This window comes from Rattus rattus, chromosome 9, assembly GCF_011064425.1.
Source record: "Rattus rattus isolate New Zealand chromosome 9, Rrattus_CSIRO_v1, whole genome shotgun sequence".
In the NCBI taxonomy this organism is placed as follows: domain Eukaryota; kingdom Metazoa; phylum Chordata; class Mammalia; order Rodentia; family Muridae; genus Rattus; species Rattus rattus.
Window position 1 is genome coordinate 71,482,913 of NC_046162.1, and position 18,477 is coordinate 71,501,389.

Consider the following 18,477-nt stretch of genomic DNA (forward strand, 5'->3'; position numbering starts at 1 on the left):
CAAAACACAACAGTTTCCACTGTGAAGCAATACCCTAACCACTAACCTATCCTTTCCCTCCATTCATATTCTTACATTTTAGGTGGCAATAAAATGGTATCAAAATGAAAACTGCCTCCTGAGGGATCTGTTGTAGACTAGTGAACATCAGCAAAGACACTAGAGACTGATCAAAGGCCTTATAAGCAAGAAAAGAAGCATCTACTTAACAAAATCTGCAGACTCTGTAAGAACAGTGAGCAACTGGGGCATTCGCCCTGGGGACTGCTTCCTGAACTGCTTCAGCAGCCAATTTTCATCTCCCTCAGTTCCCTGTGTTGAAGGGGCTATTGCACGTGGTCTTAGCAACCAGCAAACATTGGCAGACTCTATTTTGCACAGTTCACCACTGCAAATGGCCTGTATTGAGCAGATGGCAGCAGCTGGGTTGAACCTACACCCATCCCTATATCCTATGGCACAGGGGAGATATGAGCCAGACTGCGGGAGAATGGAAGACCCACGGCAGGCAGACCCCAGTGTGTGCTGACCAACTCAGCTGCCATCCGGGCCCAGAGCCAGTGCTTCAGGCTGGTCCACCTCAGCCTCTTCTCCATCTTTAAGCTACTGGAGTGTGTGAAGGAGCTGGTGCTACACAACCAGATCCAGGAACACTATCAAGAATAAAACCCTGAAGCATGACTGTGAACGAAGCTGGCACCCAACCCGGGACCACAGAGCAGCTCTGAGGAGCCTGAGAGACCCATGGAAGCTCCCAGAGGACAGGGCTGTGGCAGAGGAGTCTGCAAGCTCATAATGTCCCCAGAAACACTAGAGAAGGGCAGGTCCTCTGGGAAAATGCTTTTAAAAAGCAGACTCAGGACACTGGAAGGAAGAGACGGCAGAACAGAGCCATGTGCACAGGGGAGAATGGAAAACTACAGGTGTGGTGCCGAAGAGTGTGGGAGCAAAGTGATAAGGGCAGTGTGTTGCCACCAGGGGCCATGTCAATGTTCGTGGTCCATGTCGTGGCGGAGGGCTATGTGGGTATCTGTGGTGTGTACCACTGGAAGCCATGTTGATGTCCACAGCCTGAGCTGACACCAAGGGCCATGATGTTGTCTGTGGTCTGTTCTGTAGCTAGAAACCATGTGGAATCCCATGATCCAGGCAGCACTGACTATAAAGGGGCAAGGAAGCTTCTTTTGCAGTGGTATTGATGACTGCAGACACAGTTGAAAATGAGAGTCATATATAAGAATTCTATGACAACTTCTCTCATGCCCCATCCCACTTCCCCAAAAAAGAAACAGTCTAAACAAGAAGTCACTGAGGAGAACTCTCAAAGATTGTGATAAGGATGCTGAAGTGTAGCTCTCCCTAAACGATGGCTTCTGGTGGGAGGGAGCAGAGGATGACCATACTCAGGTTTCTTTAAGGGGCTGGTCACCATGCTCCAGTGAGTATATGAGCAACACAAATAGGACTTAGTATTTTTTTCTTCTTTTGTTTTGGGGGAGGTCACAAGGGTGGGGCGTAGACCTGGGAAGACTGGGAAGTGAATGTGATTGAGGTGCATTATGTGAAATTTCCAAATAATCAATAAAAACATTACGTTTTTAAAAAACACAGAGGAGCACAGTCCCTCCAGGACAGACACCCTACTCTATGCATATTCAGCAGCCAGTGAGCATCAGTGGCCCCAGCACTCCTTGGTCTAGATGCAGAAGATTCTACTGGAGGCTGGAGAGACGGCTCAGCAATTAACAATCATTTCTAGTCCTCCAGAAAACCTGAGTTTGTAGGTTCCCAGCACACATACCAGGCGGCTGACAAACACCAGTGTGGGACTCCAGCTGTGGGGGATCTAAACCCTCCCGGACTCCCCAGGAATTTGTACTCAGATGTACATACCTATACTTTGACCAGGCAGCAGTGGCACAAGCCTTTAATCCCCACATTCAAGATCAGAGGCAGGAGGATCTCTTATTTCAAGCTCAAGGCCAGCCTAGTTTACAGGGTAAGTTCTAGAATAGCCAGACCTACGTAGAAAATGTCTTGAAAATGTAGTTGATAGGTAGATAGATAGATAGATAGATAGATAGATAGATAGATAGATAGATAGATAGATAGATAGGCAGGCAGGCAGGCAGGCAGGCAGGCAGGCTAGGCAAGGTAGGTTAGGTAGGTAGGTTAGGTAGGTTAGGTAGGTTAGATAGGTAGGATCGGTAGGTTAGGTAGGTAAGTAAATAATTAACAGCAAAAAGCAAGCCTTATGAGCTGGCAACTCTCTGCCAAGAAACCCAACATCAGCTGGATCACAATTAGAGCAATTTGTGCCCTGAAAACTTGAACGATAACCAAGATGAAAAAAATACCAGCATCCAATAGATCTCTGTTGATGGAGGGAGTCAGCACACAAGGAGACAGGTCAGGGTATACAACCCAAAGTAGGAAAAACTAATGAAGAAAAATTACCAAAGGAACATCATTAAGTTTCAACATGTGCCTAATATTAGAAAAGATCAGATAAAGAAAAAATACATTAGATATATTCAAAGACAGTTGGTAGGAAGGCTTCTGAAAGAGTTAAAATGAGAGTAGCCCTAAGAGCCAGCCTCGCTGCTTCTTCTGAAAGAGTTAAAATGAGAGTAGAGTGGCCTAAGAGCCAGCTTCGCTGCTTCTTCTGAAAGAGTTAAAATGAGAGTAGAGTAGCCCTAAGAGCCAGCCTCGCTGCTTCTTCTGAAAGAGTTAAAATGAGAGTAGAGTAGCCCTAAGAGCCAGCCTCGCTGCTTCTTCTGAAAGAGTTAAAATGAGAGTAGAGTAGCCCTAAGAGCCAGCCTCGCTGCTTCTTCTGAAAGAGTTAAAATGAGAGTAGAGTAGCCCTAAGAGCCAGCTTCGCTGTTTCTTCTGAAAGAGTTAAAATGAGAGTAGCCCTAAGAGCCAGCTTCGCTGTTTCTTCTGAAAAAGTTAAAATGAGAGTAGCCCTAAGAGCCAGCTTTGCTGTTTCTGGGGTACAGCCAGATTATCAAAGTCAGCTTGCAAGAGATGCCATCATACCTGACTCACCACTACACTGTTCACGGCAAGCTGTGGGATCAGCCAGCTGTCCATAAATGGATCAATGAAGTGTAATATAAATATAAGTACACATGCAAAAACATGTGGTTTTATTCAGCCATCAAAAGGAAAAAGTCATGCTAGGTTTTCTTTTGTGGGGTGGGGGATGGGGGACAGGAAAATGGATGAACTAGATATCTCCATGGCAAGTCTGAAATAAACCAACCCCACAAAGACAAACAGCACATGCTATCCCTCACACGTGCAACCCAGGGGAGAAGAACAAGAACGACTATCATGAGGAATGAAAAAGGGGAAGAGAGGAATAAACATGGCCAAAGTACTTGATAACCATGCATGACAATGCCATAATAAAACCTGTTCCTCTTTACAAGTAAGGTATGCTAATAAAAATGTCCAAGGAAGTGCACACAGTTCATCCCAGCACTTGGCAGGTAGAGGCAGGTGGATCTCTGTGAGTGAGCTTGAGGCTAGCCTGGTCTACATAGTGAGTTCCAGGATATCCACGGCTACACAGAGAAACCTATCTCATGTGTAATTTAAAACACATATAAGTATAGTGAACTTGTGCACCCAGATATAGCAGTTAAAAGGCTCAAAGTCAAAGACAAAAGTGAAATCTTAAAAACACCATATTTACAAAGGGACTCTAATAAGATAAACACACAACTTCTCATCAGAAAACAAAAACAAAATGAAGGCCAAAAAGAGAAGGGAAATTCAGCATGGTGGGGAAAAAAACTAACCAGAAATCTTACATCCAGCAAAATTTTCAAAACTGGGGCAAAATAAAGACATTTCCAGACAAACAACACCTGGGAGAATTCCCTACTAGCAAAATAACTGGCCAGAAATGCTAAAGATCATTCTTCAGTCTAAACTAAATGTCAGCACACAGCGGTGCACACCCACAGAGTGCTGCTAAGAGCGTGGCCCTGAGCACTATAAGCAGCAGAGCACTGCTGTTCCTTTCCTTCCTCCTCCCAACTGATTTAAGAGCAGCTGTATAAAACAATGGACGCCAAGTTACGACATCTATAAATGCGCTGTGACAGACGGCACAAGAGGCAGGTGGAAGATTACGCCAGGTGGTCGCATAGCCCATGCGTGCAGAGGTGAGGAGGTGGCCAACGCCTGTGGGCACTCACTTGGCAGGTGCGGAGCTTGGTGGTAGGGCACACAGCTAGCATGCTCAACACCATGGAGCTCCCCATAAAGGGGGAAGGTTGACATAATAAACTCTGTGTGTTTGTCCCTTTTCTACTCATGGACGTTTTAAAACAGAAATATACATACACAATTTAACAATCTATTGACAAACATTGACACAATATATATGAAAATAAAAGCTAAAAGTGGGGATGGATGTAGAACAATGTAGGGGTTTCTCCACATCACTGAAATTTAGTTAGATATATCTGAAATGGATATATACTGATATACAGATATATACTGCTGGCCCTAGAGGTAACATTAAACAAATAAATACATAATGTGTGTATGTCTGCTTATACATGTACTTACATAGTTTAAATGAAATGTTCCCATCTTAGACCATCTAACAAAACACCAGCATCAGCAACAAGCAATCTTCCTTTGAGTTAGCAGTCAAGGTTGTCTAAGAGAGTCCCAGTACAATATATAGGCTACAGCGGTTACCCAGAAGTGGAAGATAAACCCCTATTGCTGAAGACACCATACACTTTGGACAGAGGCCCCAGCTGGATCAGAGCTGAAACCCCCTCCCTGAGGACTAGCTTTCATGGGACAAGAAGGCACCACCCAATCTCCCAAAGGAGAGCAACCAATGGTCCCATCCAGTTATGAACCATAATGGCCAGCATGGCATGACAACCCATGGGTACAATGTTGCCACACATAGCAGTAACCAAGAGTTCTAGAGTAACACTTAAGACCCATCTGACAAGAAGAAAATCATTTCTGGTACTGGAAACCTAGCCACCTACCCAGGACTAGTAAAGTCATGAACCTTAGAGGAGAAACTACCACCAACACTTCACTAATGCAGCCTAATCCAGAATAGCTACATTCTAAAATTTACCCTTATAGCCAGACAGAAGTGTGACTCTCACTCTTCAACCAAGGAAACTTCTCACATTACAAAAAAACACAGTTGATCAAATTACAGAGTTGAAAAGCCCAGTTCCAACTGATACTTACTCACAGCACAATTCCTGCACCTAAGGCTCAGGAACCGCTGCAGAAGAGGGGTGGAAAGATCGTAAGAGCCAGAGAAGTAAAAAGTTTGCTATGAGATTTTTTGTCTCCTAAAAATATCCAAGAAGCTAACCCATAAAGTCTCACCAAACACGCCTGCCTAAACATGACCTGAACAAAAACAACCCCAACAGACGTGCTAGCATGGGAGGGGGAGGTCACCACCAGGCCTTAGTCCTAGACCAAGAATTACAGACAACTGCTGAGAGCAGGACAAAGTCTTCCCCAGGGGAAAGCACATCAACTGGTTACCCAATACCAAAATGGTCAGTCCTGAAAACATATAGACACGTAACCTTGTATAGACTTAAGAGGTTTATTTATATACTTAGGGATAGATACAGACAGACAGACAGACAGACAGACAGACAGACAGACAGACACACACACACACACACACACACACACCAATTAAGGGAAAAAAGAGGCTAGGAATTTCAAAGACAGTGATGGGATATATAGAGGTGAGGAATTGGAGGAAGGAAAGAAAAGAGGAAAATGATATAATTAATAATCTAAAAATAAAAGTTATAATTACAGATAATAGTAGTAAAATAAACAAGTATAATAGAAACCAAATACACATGTGTATATATAAATAAAATAATTAAAGAAAGGCCCAGCATGGAAGTGCATGCCCTTAATCCCAGCATTTGGGAGGCAAGGCCAAGCAGCTCTCTGTGAACTCAAGGCAGCCTGGTCTACACAGTAAGTTCCAGGCCAGCCAAGGATACACAGTAAGACCCTCTTTTGAAACAAATGAAGTCTACCCTGTAATGCAGGAGATATAAATATAATCAAAATATATTATATATGTACATGGAACTGATGCCATTATCTAATTAATATATGCTTTAATTTTTCCCCTTGGGATTCAGCTAGAGTAAACCAAAACCTGGTTTTCCATCCATGGAAGAGCCCCTGGGCAATGTACCTCAAAATTCTTGACAGCAGTAACCCACAGAAATGAACAATCATGTCCTGGTTAAGTTCAAAGTCACTTGAAATTTCTCTAAAGTTACACTGTCTAATGTTTAAAGGTCACACTAATATTGTGTTTGCATTCTCATAATATAAAAATAATTCTTTTCTAAAATACTCTGAACAAAACTGGCAGTCCAGGAGAGCTGTGCGATACATACCCTGGAGCTTGGAGAGTTCCTGAAAACAAACCAAGAAGAAAGAGGGCCCAGGGCTGATGGCAACCCTTTGTGGTTATGACCCCTGGTGCCATGTGAGGACCACCCAGCCTTCTGGATTTTAGGTGTCTTCTTGCTACTCTGTCACCCCCGCCACCTATCATGACCAATTTCTAGGCCAGTGGCTTCCAGCTTGGGGACAAAACAACAAAGGACAGCTGAAGGCCACCATCAGCCTTGCAATATTTAAGGGAAAATTTACCTGTTCCTAAAATTAAATGGTACAAACTAATGAAAATGTCAGGCATCCTGACTTGGGCTAGGGTTTGAGCAAGTGGCACTGATGACTTTCTTGCACTGAATTCTAACTATAACCCTCTGCTCAATCTGAAGGGGACATATGAGTTCCTCTTATGCAACAAGAGACAGTTCTCTGTAAACACAGTGAGTAGAGATTAGAAATTCAGTCCCTAAAGACAGCCATATACTTCCTCCACCTTCCTAAAGCCCTGTGGCAGCTAGAATCTTAACCTCAGGCTTCCTGGACTGCTTTCCTGTGAATGACCCTTCAGGATACCCTCATTCTCTCTGGAAACCAGAAATTGGAAGAGAAAGCTAGGAAGGCTCAGATGAGGTCAATGCTGGTGACCATGTGGTCCTCTGAAACACAGGACTCTGATTCAACACTTCCTCATTAAAAATGATGTCTCCTTTGAGCCTGAGCAAGAAATTCAATCGGTCTGTTTTAGACTTGAGCCAATAATGTCAAAATACATTGGCTTTTCTTAACTAAGTTCCATTTTCTGTTTTAACATTACCACAAAAAAAAAATCAAAATTTTTGCTTCCTGTAGATTCATCTTAGTAAATAAATAAATATAAATTTTACTCAATTTTCTTGTAAAAGAAATCAACAAACTATAAACTGTCAACTCTGAATCCAAAATGAAAGCTCAATAGAATTAGACCAAGAAAATAATAAAATCAGGCACCTCTGCATTGTTATAGAATGCCGTGCTGTTCTTCTCTTGGACGTCCTCCCCTCGTGCTGTAAAGAACGTCAGTGGGTAGAAGTCCTTGTGTGCTGGCTGCTTTCCACTGGCCATCAGTTTACCCTCATAGAAGAGCTCAGAGGTATAGCTGCAGAGAAAGAACAAAGGAATCTGTCAGCCAAATTTATTTCACCTACAAACGCTCCATCCAATTCTAATACTAATTTATGCCCACAATTAATTTTTGTCCAGACACTGAATACCTGTGACACCAATGATTTCCTAAGGATACTGACAGTGGTACCAGAGAAGGTCCCTATGACAGCATTGTTAAAGACACTGATTTTGTTAGGAATGAAGCCAGAATACAAAGGAAATGAGGAACGCTCACTACTAGCAGAACACTCTGCTCTGTGAGGAAACCCCTAAGCTGCATGTTCTTAGCTGACACATAATCCCACCCATGTGGCTCATACACTTCCATGTGTCACCTAACAACTCTCTGGTCAACAATGGACCCCATGGCCTACGCTGGAGTTGAAAGACTCCTAGCACAGCCAGCACATAGCACCAAGGGATCCCTCTGTCAGCGGTGATGCTGGAGCAACCAACCCACAAGGACAGGGATGCACAGTACGTCCTGTTCCAAACAACTGCTTAACTGCTCTATGTCCTTCCTGTAGTTTATTATTTCAGAGTGTCCTCCTGCCTGTAAAAGCCCCCCTGTAAAGGGCTCTGCTGCAGCACACAAGCAGTCTCATATGACTCATGTTTCTTTTTCCATGAGACCGAGTTAGGAGACGGATGACACCATTTACATCCTCAAAATGCACTCTATGACGTTCACAGAAGAACAAAATGTAATGATAGTCTTCAGACTGCATCCTGTGCATAAGGGACGTGAACTGTACATGCAAAAAAGAAACACATGCACTTGGATCCAATGCACTTGTCATCTCCAACAGTGCCAAACACAGCTGTCTAGGCCTAACGCGTCACTGACTCCGAGTGGCCGGCAACCATGGAGAGCTCTGTCCCTGCAGACCATGACGACACACACCCTGCACAGATACTTGCAGGGAGGTCTGAAATGGTCCCCACAGGAGTGACAAAGCCAACAGTACTAAGCTGCGGGAAGCTTACAGCCTGTCCCTGGGATGTTCTGCTCCTTCAGCTGGATGCCGGTCACAGACTCGTCACGCAGCTGTGCGGTAGGAAATGTCTTTCACACGGTACTGTGTTTGAGAGGACGCTTTTTAAACCTTGGCATTAGACTTTTTCCCCTTGCCTTTCCTTTCTTCCTTTCTCTTAGGACAGATAACAGAGGCATGCCATTTTTCATATAGATTACCTACTAATTCATAGAAAAAATACATCGTGCCAGTAAAGCCTGAAGTTTTAGTACTCAAACTGCCTGATTTCTTATGAAAAATCACAACTCTGGATTTTCAGGTATTCTTTTAAAACCAAGTTAGGCATAGTCTGAAACACCCAAGAGACCACAAATAAATCACCTGTGCCTGGCCATGTGCTTGCTGGGTTCCCTCCCACAGCCCACAGGAAGTGTGAGTCAGAGGGGACAGCTCACACCTACTTGATGATAGCTTCATGGGAGCGATAGTTCTCACAGAGGAGGATCCTGCATGGAAACTCGGCAGGGTAATGCTCGTAGAGTCGATCAAGTAATGAAACATGAAGGTTTCTCTCCCTGGCAAACTCGCTGTAAACAAAAGGACTGAGCTGTAACAGACAAACATGCAAAGAAAATTTAACCAGATTATAGAAATAACACTTTTAATCTAATTATACACTAAAACTTCTTATGTATTTAACATGCGGAATACAGGAGCAAGCCAAAAAATAACACAAAAAATAATCACTCATATTGGATACAAAGCATTTTACTCCTACGAGGGACTAGACTACAACTCTGGCTTCCCAGTGTAGCGAAGCAATAGTGTCTACGTCACGCAGTGTCCTTCCCACGTAAGGACTTACTAATGTAAAGGCATAAGTCAGTTACTTCCCACACCGATCAACTGCTTTATGCTAGAGTGAACTGGGTGACTACAAATGAGCCAGCAGCCATGAAGGAGAAGGTGACAGCACGACCTGCACAGCTGCTTCCACAGAGGTCTGAAATGGTTGCCACGGCACGACAAAGCCAACATTGCTCATTTACATGAAGCGACTATAATAAACTTGGGGCTGGAGAGATGGCTCAGTGGGCAAACGTGCTTGACGTCAAACCTGACGACCTGAGTTTGATCCCGTGAATCCCCATGGTAGAAGGAGAGAACTGACCGCTCCAAGTGGTCCTCTGACCTCTGCATGTGCACCATGTGTGTCTCTGCATGTACACCATGTATGTGTGGACACATACACACTAAATAAATAATGTTTTAAAGGATTTGCTTAAAAAATAAAATAACAAATTCAGACTGGATGTTATGGCACACACCTGTAATCATAGAACATAAGAGACTGAAGCCGTGCTTTGAGGCCAGCCTGGGCTACACAGTAAAACTCGGTCTCAATAAATAATAAGTAAATGCCTCGATAGACAGACAGACAGACAGATAGATATAGAGAAAATTAGCTCATAAGCTGTATTTGACTATGTCAAACAAATATTAATATTAATAATCAACAAGGCTGTCTTCCATAATGAAACCTACTACTCGATCTGCTCGCCATAAAAATTAACTCTAAAGGTGCTGGAGTGAAGACTTGGAGGCTAAGAGCACTCACATGCATTACAACTGGTGTTTTAGAAAATAAAATATTAAACACCAAAATATAACTCACAAGACGGTGACTAAGATGACACCTACCTGCATATGGTCACCAGCCAAAACAATCCGTGTGTTTTTAGTTGCTAAGGCTAGAGGCATAATGGTCTCACACTCCATGGCCTGGGCAGCTTCATCTAACAGAATGTGCGTGAAGAAGCCTAGAAAAGACAACATAAGGAGAACCGTCACAGAGCAACTGCTTCCTGCTCTACTAAGCAGTTGGTTCAGTTAACCCATGTCGTACATATCCAAGGCCATCCTCAATCTAGACAATCCCCTGACAACACGGTATGTTTTAAAAAGTTAGGGGCTGGAGAGATGACACAGAGGTTAACAGCCAATGTGCTGCTTTGAAGAGGACCTGAGTTTGTTCCCCAGCATCCATGGTGGACAGCTCACAACCACTTTTAACTTCAGGGATGTGACACCTTCTGGATGCTGAGGGCAACTTCACTCACACATCTGTGTGCACGCATGCACATGCACACACAACAGGCACACACACGTATACAAAAAACAAATGTTTTTAATATTTTTAAACGAAAAAGTTAAAAAGAGTATCTATTTTCTTTTGTTAACATTTTCTCAGACACTGCATAAATCGTGAAACTGTTGTCTACTACTTAGGTAGGCACCTTTTCTTTTTTTCTTTTTTTCATTTTTTTTTTTTTTCCGGAGCTGGGGACTGAACCCAGGGCCTTGCGCTTTAGGCAAGCGCTCTACCACTGAGCTAAATCCCCAACCCCGGTAGGCACCTTTGCTAAAGGCGCCTGCCTGTCTTTCATCCCAGCACTTGGAGGCAGAGGCAGGTGGATCTGAGTTCGAGGCTAGCCTGGTTTACACAATAACTTTCAGAACAGCCAGGGCTACATAGAAAAAAACTTATCTCAAAAAACAAAAAGAAAAAAAAATGAGGAAGAAGGTAAAAAAGAAAAATAATGGAAAGAAAAGGCAATTGATTATCTAAAGTGACTTGGATTGAGTCTCAGTTCTGTTAACTGTAGGATAACCACCATGGGGTTGAAGTGAGAAACCTGGAGACCCGGTGAGCCCAGCGCCTCCATCCCAGCCCTTCCCAGCCCCTCCCCTCTCACCGAGCAGTGCGCAGCAGCCAACTCTCTGCCCGCACTGAAGGTGTCAGCAAGGAGTAAGCACAAGCACCACCACAGAGGCCTGTTTGCAATGCTGCCCCTGGGCCATGACCTCCTAAACACAGCCCTGGAGTGCCTCACGGCCAGCTGAGAGATGACAAGGCAGGGAGAGGAAGTCTCATCCAATGGGGGCCTTCCTTTGTGCCCAGGCTAGTCACCTCCCTATCAATTCCAAAGCCTTCCTGCCTCATTTGAGATCAATGTAACCTTTGATCTTCAAGTTCTTAAACTCCGGGTGTCTACACCCTGGGCCAGGAGCCAGGAATACAGGTGAAGGGAGCAGCCTGTGCCTTCCAGGGACTCAGACATTCATTAGAATGGGTCAGTGGCTTTAAAGGCAATTCCAACAGGAGGTGGGAAAGCAATGTGCAGTTTAACAATTAGAGAGAGAGCCCTGCTGAAGAACCAGCTAAAGCGACTGGACCGTCCTCTCATGCTCACAGCTCACCAGCTTAGACTCGTGTGCTCATAGAAATCAGACAGAGCTGGGTACGCTGGCACACAGCTGTAAGCACACTGGAAGGCTGAGACAGAAGAATGTGAGTTTAAGGCCAGCCTGGGCTACATAGCAAGCTCAATGCAAGCATGAATTACAAAGCAAGACCCTGTCTCAAAAACACAAAAATAAAAAGTTTAAATTAATGAAGAGTGATTATTGCACAATCCTAGCATATAAGTATAATAACCTTAGGGGCTGGAGAGAGGGTTGAACAGTGAAGGGTGCTTCCTACACAATGAGGAGACTAGAGCGCTGTTACAGCACCCACAATATAAGCAGGGCATCTCGCCTATACCTGTAGCCCAGCTCCAAAAGAGGACACATGGAGAATGACGTGGGCCTGTGGGCTTCCAGCCTAGCCAAGAAAACATGACCTAGATATGTGGAAGACTCTGCCTCAAATGAATAGACAGAGAGTGACGGAAGAGAACACCTGAAGGTCTCTCCTGCCTTCCACAGACACACACACTCACCTGTGCATGCAGACACACAGACATACACTCTAGCTCACCTGTGCAGGCAGATACACACACACACACACACACACACAGACAGACAGACAGACAGACACACACACACACACACACACACACACACAAATAAATCTTTGAAAATAAGAAATCTTAATCAAGTGTCATGATTTCTATTTCCACATTACAAAATGCAAAAGCAACTTAAAAAAAACCTCAATAAATCACACACACACACACACACACACACACACACACACACACACACACACACACACACACACACACCTGTCCAAATCTGAACTGATCACTAGTGAACAGTTACCAACTAGAGAACAGGTGGAATGGCAAATGTTTTTCAGTTAAGGGCCAAAGAGCTTCTGTCCCTGCAGAGGACCCTGCCGTAGCTTTGCATCATAAAAGCAGCCACAGACAAGAAACAAGTTAATAAATGGGCACAGGCAGCTGCATTCCAGTGAAAAAGACACCTGGCCAGAGGTGGCCCACAGGACAGCACTTGTCACTGGAACGCATCCTCTAACCCTGAGAGACAGCCGCCTGTGGCGAGTGGGCATACCAGGTTCAAGGTCCAGCTGGCAGAGGTACTGGGAAGTGTTCAGTGTGACCACCACCACTCGATGTTTAAGAATATCTTCCTTCTGGGGCATCTGAAAGGTGGAGTGTGCGCTTGAGATCAAACAGTACTGATGCACAACTGGGTGAACAGTCTTCACCCAGCGATTTCGGAAATACACCCTACGAGAGAAGATGGCACCTCCTGTTAGAATGTTCATAGTAGCTGATTATTAAAACCCTGCACTGTCATTTAAGAGCACAGTGCCAAAAATAACAAATAAATCTCATAATCATTCACAGTCTGCTAGCGTTTAAATGTTTACTATAAAACTGCAACTATATGACCACACATGGCCACCATGCCCTTCCCTACCAACTATATGACCACACATGCCCACGATGCCCTCCCCTACCAACTATACTACCACTACATGCCCACGACGCCCTTCCCTATCAACTACATGATCACTACATGCCCACAATGCCCTTCCCTATCAACTATATTACCACTACATGCCCACGATGCCCTTCCCTATCAACTATATGACCACTATCAACTATATGACCACTACATGCCCACGATGCCCTTCCCTATCAACTATATGACCACTACATGCCCACGATGCCCTTCCCTATCAACTATATTACCACTACATGCCCACGATGCCCTTCCCTATCAACTATATGACCACTACATGCCCACGATGCCCTTCCCTATCAACTATATATGACCACACATGCCCACAATGCCCTTCCCTATCAACTATATTACCACTACATGCCCACGATGCCCTTCCCTATCAACTATATGACCACTACATGCCCACGATGCCCTTCCCTATCACCTATATAACCACACATACCCACGAGGCCCTTCCCTACCAACTATATTACCACTACATGCCCACGACGCCCTTCCCTATCAACTACATGACCACTACATGCCCACAATGCCCTTCCCTATCAACTATATTACCACTACATGCCCACGATGCCCTTCCCTATCAACTATATGACCACACATGCCCACGATGCCCTTCCCTATCAACTATATGACCACTACATGCCCCGATGCCCTTCCCTATCAACTATGATGACGGCCTTCCTATCACTACATGCCCATGCCCTTCCTATCAACTATGCCTTCCCTATGACCACACATGCCCCGATGCCCTTCCCTATCAACTATATGACCACTACATGCCCACGACGCCCTTCCCTATCAACTATATGACCACTACATGCCCACGATGCCCTTCCCTATCAACTATATAACCACTACATGCCCACGACGCCCTTCCCTATCAACTATGACCACTACATGCCCACAATGCCCTTCCCTATCAACTATATGACCACACATGCCCACGATGCCCTTCCCTATCAACTATATGACCACTACATGCCCACGATGCCCTTCCCTATCACAATTTTAAAAGATTTCAACATAAAGAATAGGTGCCACCACAGAACAGATACCTAATGTTTTAAGTATTCAGATTAATCTTGCAATAGAATTAGCACACAAATGTATGTTTTATGAGCAATGGTTTTTTAAATTGAGTTAAAAACCTTCCATCCTTAAATTACCATTTTCAATTATAGTCTTACAAAAATGTACTTAATTCAGATTTTAATTATTTATGCTAATACAAACCATGGACTTGTATGCTTAGGACAGTTTTACTTTAGAAAAATTTGTAATAATTTTACTTCAGAAAAGTTCTTAAAATTATTATTAAAAAGGCCTCTACCTTGGCTTCTGGAATCAGAAGATAAATTTTTGAATAATCAAAAACTCAATGCAAATCTTAAGAAATTTCATCTTTTCAAATAACTATAGTAGAAAATATGAACAGGCCTCAGCTATAGATTACTCTGATGTATAGATACAACCAATACATCCAGCCTCTACCTCCCACCCAACATGGCAGCTGACAGTGCTACAGCAGAAGCAGAGTGCACAGGGCTCGGGAGCAACCACAGAAGCACTGGCTTTGCTCTGAGTGTGGTGAACCCAGATGAACTTATCAACTGGACAGGGCTGCCGTAATGCCTCATGTCACTAAATTCTCTGATCTCCGGGCAGAATCTACTTAGGGAGAGTTTAAGGGTGGCATACAGATGGGGGTAGGGCTTCTGGCATGTGCTGGCTTCTGTGATATACAAAGCTACTCCTGTGTCCAACTTCAATGCATCTGCACGGTGTCAGTAGACACAAACATGGAGAGAAGAGCTAATGACGAACCCTCAACCTCAGACCCGAGGATTCTAACCAGATCTCAAGTGATCCCAAGGGAGGTGGAGGTGTGAGCAGGGTACAGAAGCAGCAGGGAGGCAAGTCAGGTTAGTGCCAGGGTCTAGACAGGAGATGACGGTGGCTTGGGTAACAGCAGAAATATACAAATTGGATTCACTAGATATATCAACACAATGCCAGCAGAATTCATAAATGAACTAGTGATAAAAATTAAGGCAATGGATGATTCTGTTTTGTTTTTGTTTTTGAAACAGAGTGTGATCCAGGCTGGCCTCAAACTCACTGCACAGTGGCTGGACACTGACCTGCCCTACTGGTCTGTCCACCTATCCCTCCCTCCCGAGTGCTGGGTTACAGCCACCTGCCTCTGGCTTTGGAAACCGCACAGATGGCCGTAGTGTTTACAAAAGTGGAGAAAAATAACACAATGTAAGGGTTTTCAAATCAGAGCACTAACAATGGCAAATGATATTTAAGTCCATTATCCAAAATATACAAGGGAGAGCATAAGTATAACTCGGGGTAAAGCTTGTACTGTGCTCAAAGCCCTGGGTCCCAGCACCACCGGGAAATAGACATGAACAGACATATGACAGCATGTTTACATACTTCCTAGAAACAGAACAATCCACATATTCCAAGTGATTTAAATAAATCCTTAAAACAATTTTAATCCACTGGGGTCTTGTACATGTAATAAATTCATAGACAATAAGCAACTAAAACTGCTACTACTTAGAATAGAAATTGTTAAGAACTGATGTTCCAAGAAAGAAAGGAAGAGAGAGAGGGAGGGAGGGAGAGAGGGAGGAATGGATGGACAGAAGAAAAGAAAATCTATTTCTTTAAAGACTACCCAGGGCTGGAGAGATGGCTCAGTGGTTAAGAGCACTGACTGCTCTTCCAGAGGACCTGAGTTCAATTCCCAGCCACCACATGGTGGCTCACGACCATCTGTGATGGGATCTGGTGTGACTTTCAGACAGCGACAGTGAAGATATCTGCTCACCGGGCAGCAGTGCACTTCCTCTGGATGACCTGCCCCACTGCACTGTGGCAGGAACCTTATCCACAGAGCCACGAGCAGAAAGGAAACTGCTTCCCTCATATTTCTTTTCCTTGCCTTCTTTTTTCATTTGTTTGTTTTTTAACTTTGAGACTATCTTTCACTGTGTAGCTCTTGCTGACTCCTCGTACAGACAAGACTGGCCTCAAATCTGCACTAGTCCGTCAGCGCCCACATCACAGGGACCAGGTCACAGCCACCTGCTGCCCTCTCTAGCTTTTAATGTGCTATTTTTTTAAAGATCTAAATTCTATCTCTTCTTGTTTATGCTTGTGGGGAGGGGAGAGATTTGCATGTATGTGTGGTATATGCATAGGTGTACAAATCTTCCAGTTCTAAATAAAATAAAAACTGAGACTCAAATCTAAAATGTCTAAAAACTCCATATATTTTAGGTTCAGCTCAATTGGCAACTACCAGGAATTCCATGAATTCTAATCCTAAAATGTGTGCTTGCCCATACTCACTACTGTGTTTACTCAATGCCTATTCTGTCTCCCAGGCCCATAACTGTCTCTCAGGGCCACATCTACACTAAAGTGCAGAGTAGAAGCCAGCCTGGTGTCAGCCTTGCCCCCAGCAACAGCCTTTCTTCTCAGTCAGTTGTGGACGTTTGGTGCCCTCTTGTGTTCTGTCTCTTGCACTCCAGAAAAGTCCCAGTGAAGCTGACTTCTTGCCTGCAGGGGTGCAGGAGCCTTTGCTTAGCATGGACATGCCCGTGAGTTCCAACCCTCAAACAAAGCTATCTTCCGAGCAGTGAGTCATTCTTGCCCTCTCTGTCTCTCAAATCTCTCCCAGTTATTACCGAGTAGGAAAACTATCAATTAATGTGAGCTAATGTTATAATGAAGCCTAAAAGTTCAAGACTGCAGCTGGCCCTCAGCTGCAGGGTAGCACCTTTCCTAGATAGAAACGCTACACACAGACAGTGGCTGTGCAGGGCTCATAGAGGAAACACTCGGGAGCCAGGCATCTCCCTGTCGTATTCTGCTTACTACATGAAATAACCTGAACTGGAAATAAATTATTTTTCTACCTTGGACTCAACAACTCTTACAGTCAAGAAAAACTGAGATCTCTTCTACTGGGCAGGTTTCTGCATTTGGACCACCCTGACTACACTCTACTGGGAAACCAGTTATTATTACACACATGGAGACATGACACGGTGGATCCTCAAGCCCAAAATAATCCCACATAGAAAGGCTGTATGTATAACCTAGAAAAATAATGGAGTCTACAGTCCCATACATCAAATACCCTATGCTATGTCCATGAGGGCTTCCCTCAACTGTTTCCTGGCCAGGATCATCATGATATCCAAGACTGCCACATTTCATACGCCACACCACACACACACACACACACACACACACACACATTGGCACATTGGTTTACCAATACTATAAGTAAATAAAACAACGAACTCTTCCCCCGAAAGTGAGAACAGGCAGGGTAAAAACGCCAGCTCCTTGTCTGCAGTGAGGTCAGAGGTTAGAGTCTGCAGCCTGGCTGTCACTGCATCCTTCAGTGAAATCTTTACTAGAGAACAGTATGCACCCCGTACTTTATTACTGCATGTAACAGAATCTACTACTGTGCTGGTTTCTGCTGTCTTCTAGAGTAGGAGGACACACAGTACAGGCGTCTGTGTTAACATGCTACACCACTGTTCTAAACACTTTCAAAGGGGTTTGGTCCCAGGAATTAGAGAATTAAATAACATAACTTCATGTTTCCATGCCTGGGCTCAAGCAGAAATAAGAGATTAAAATATTAAGAATCAAAGTGTGGTTAGTAATTAATTCTTAAGCAATAATTAATAACTATCTGTACTACAGGCCATGATATATTAGTTTACAAAATGGTAAAACTAAACATTAATTCATATAACAAAGCAAATGGCATAGTAAATATGATTCTTCATTGTTTTCTGAAGAAAAGGAGTTTTATTTTCCCACCATCTGTATATAAATGCATGTTATGGTCACGTAGTCACTGAACCTTTGTACAACAACCTACATTTTCCTTTGATCCCTGTCTGTACGTGGCAGCAGGAAGCCCGGAACCATCCTCAGTGTGCTGCAGAAATCATTTCTGTGCACCCCGCTTCTCTAATGTGTGGCTTCCAGGAAATGAGCACAGTTAAAATCTTACTTCCATAAAAAGCTGTCATTACATGACGACTCTGCTGTGCACAACGTGCCAGAATTTTAATCAAACTCAATCTGG

General features: G+C 43.9%; 1 protein-coding gene across 4 annotated transcripts in view; it reads right to left on the minus strand.

Annotated features, from left to right (window-relative positions):
- Positions 1-18,477, minus strand: part of Helz (helicase with zinc finger) — a 138,227-nt gene that overhangs the window by 40,884 nt on the left and 78,866 nt on the right. For all 4 annotated transcript variants that reach the window (XM_032913924.1, XM_032913925.1, XM_032913921.1 and 1 more), the window contains 4 exons: positions 12,921-13,099; positions 10,263-10,381; positions 9,023-9,168; positions 7,429-7,576 (listed from right to left, as the gene is read on the minus strand). In XM_032913924.1, coding sequence (XP_032769815.1) covers positions 7,429-7,576; positions 9,023-9,168; positions 10,263-10,381; positions 12,921-13,099 — 592 coding nt within the window. The remainder of the gene's footprint in view (positions 1-7,428; positions 7,577-9,022; positions 9,169-10,262; positions 10,382-12,920; positions 13,100-18,477) is intronic.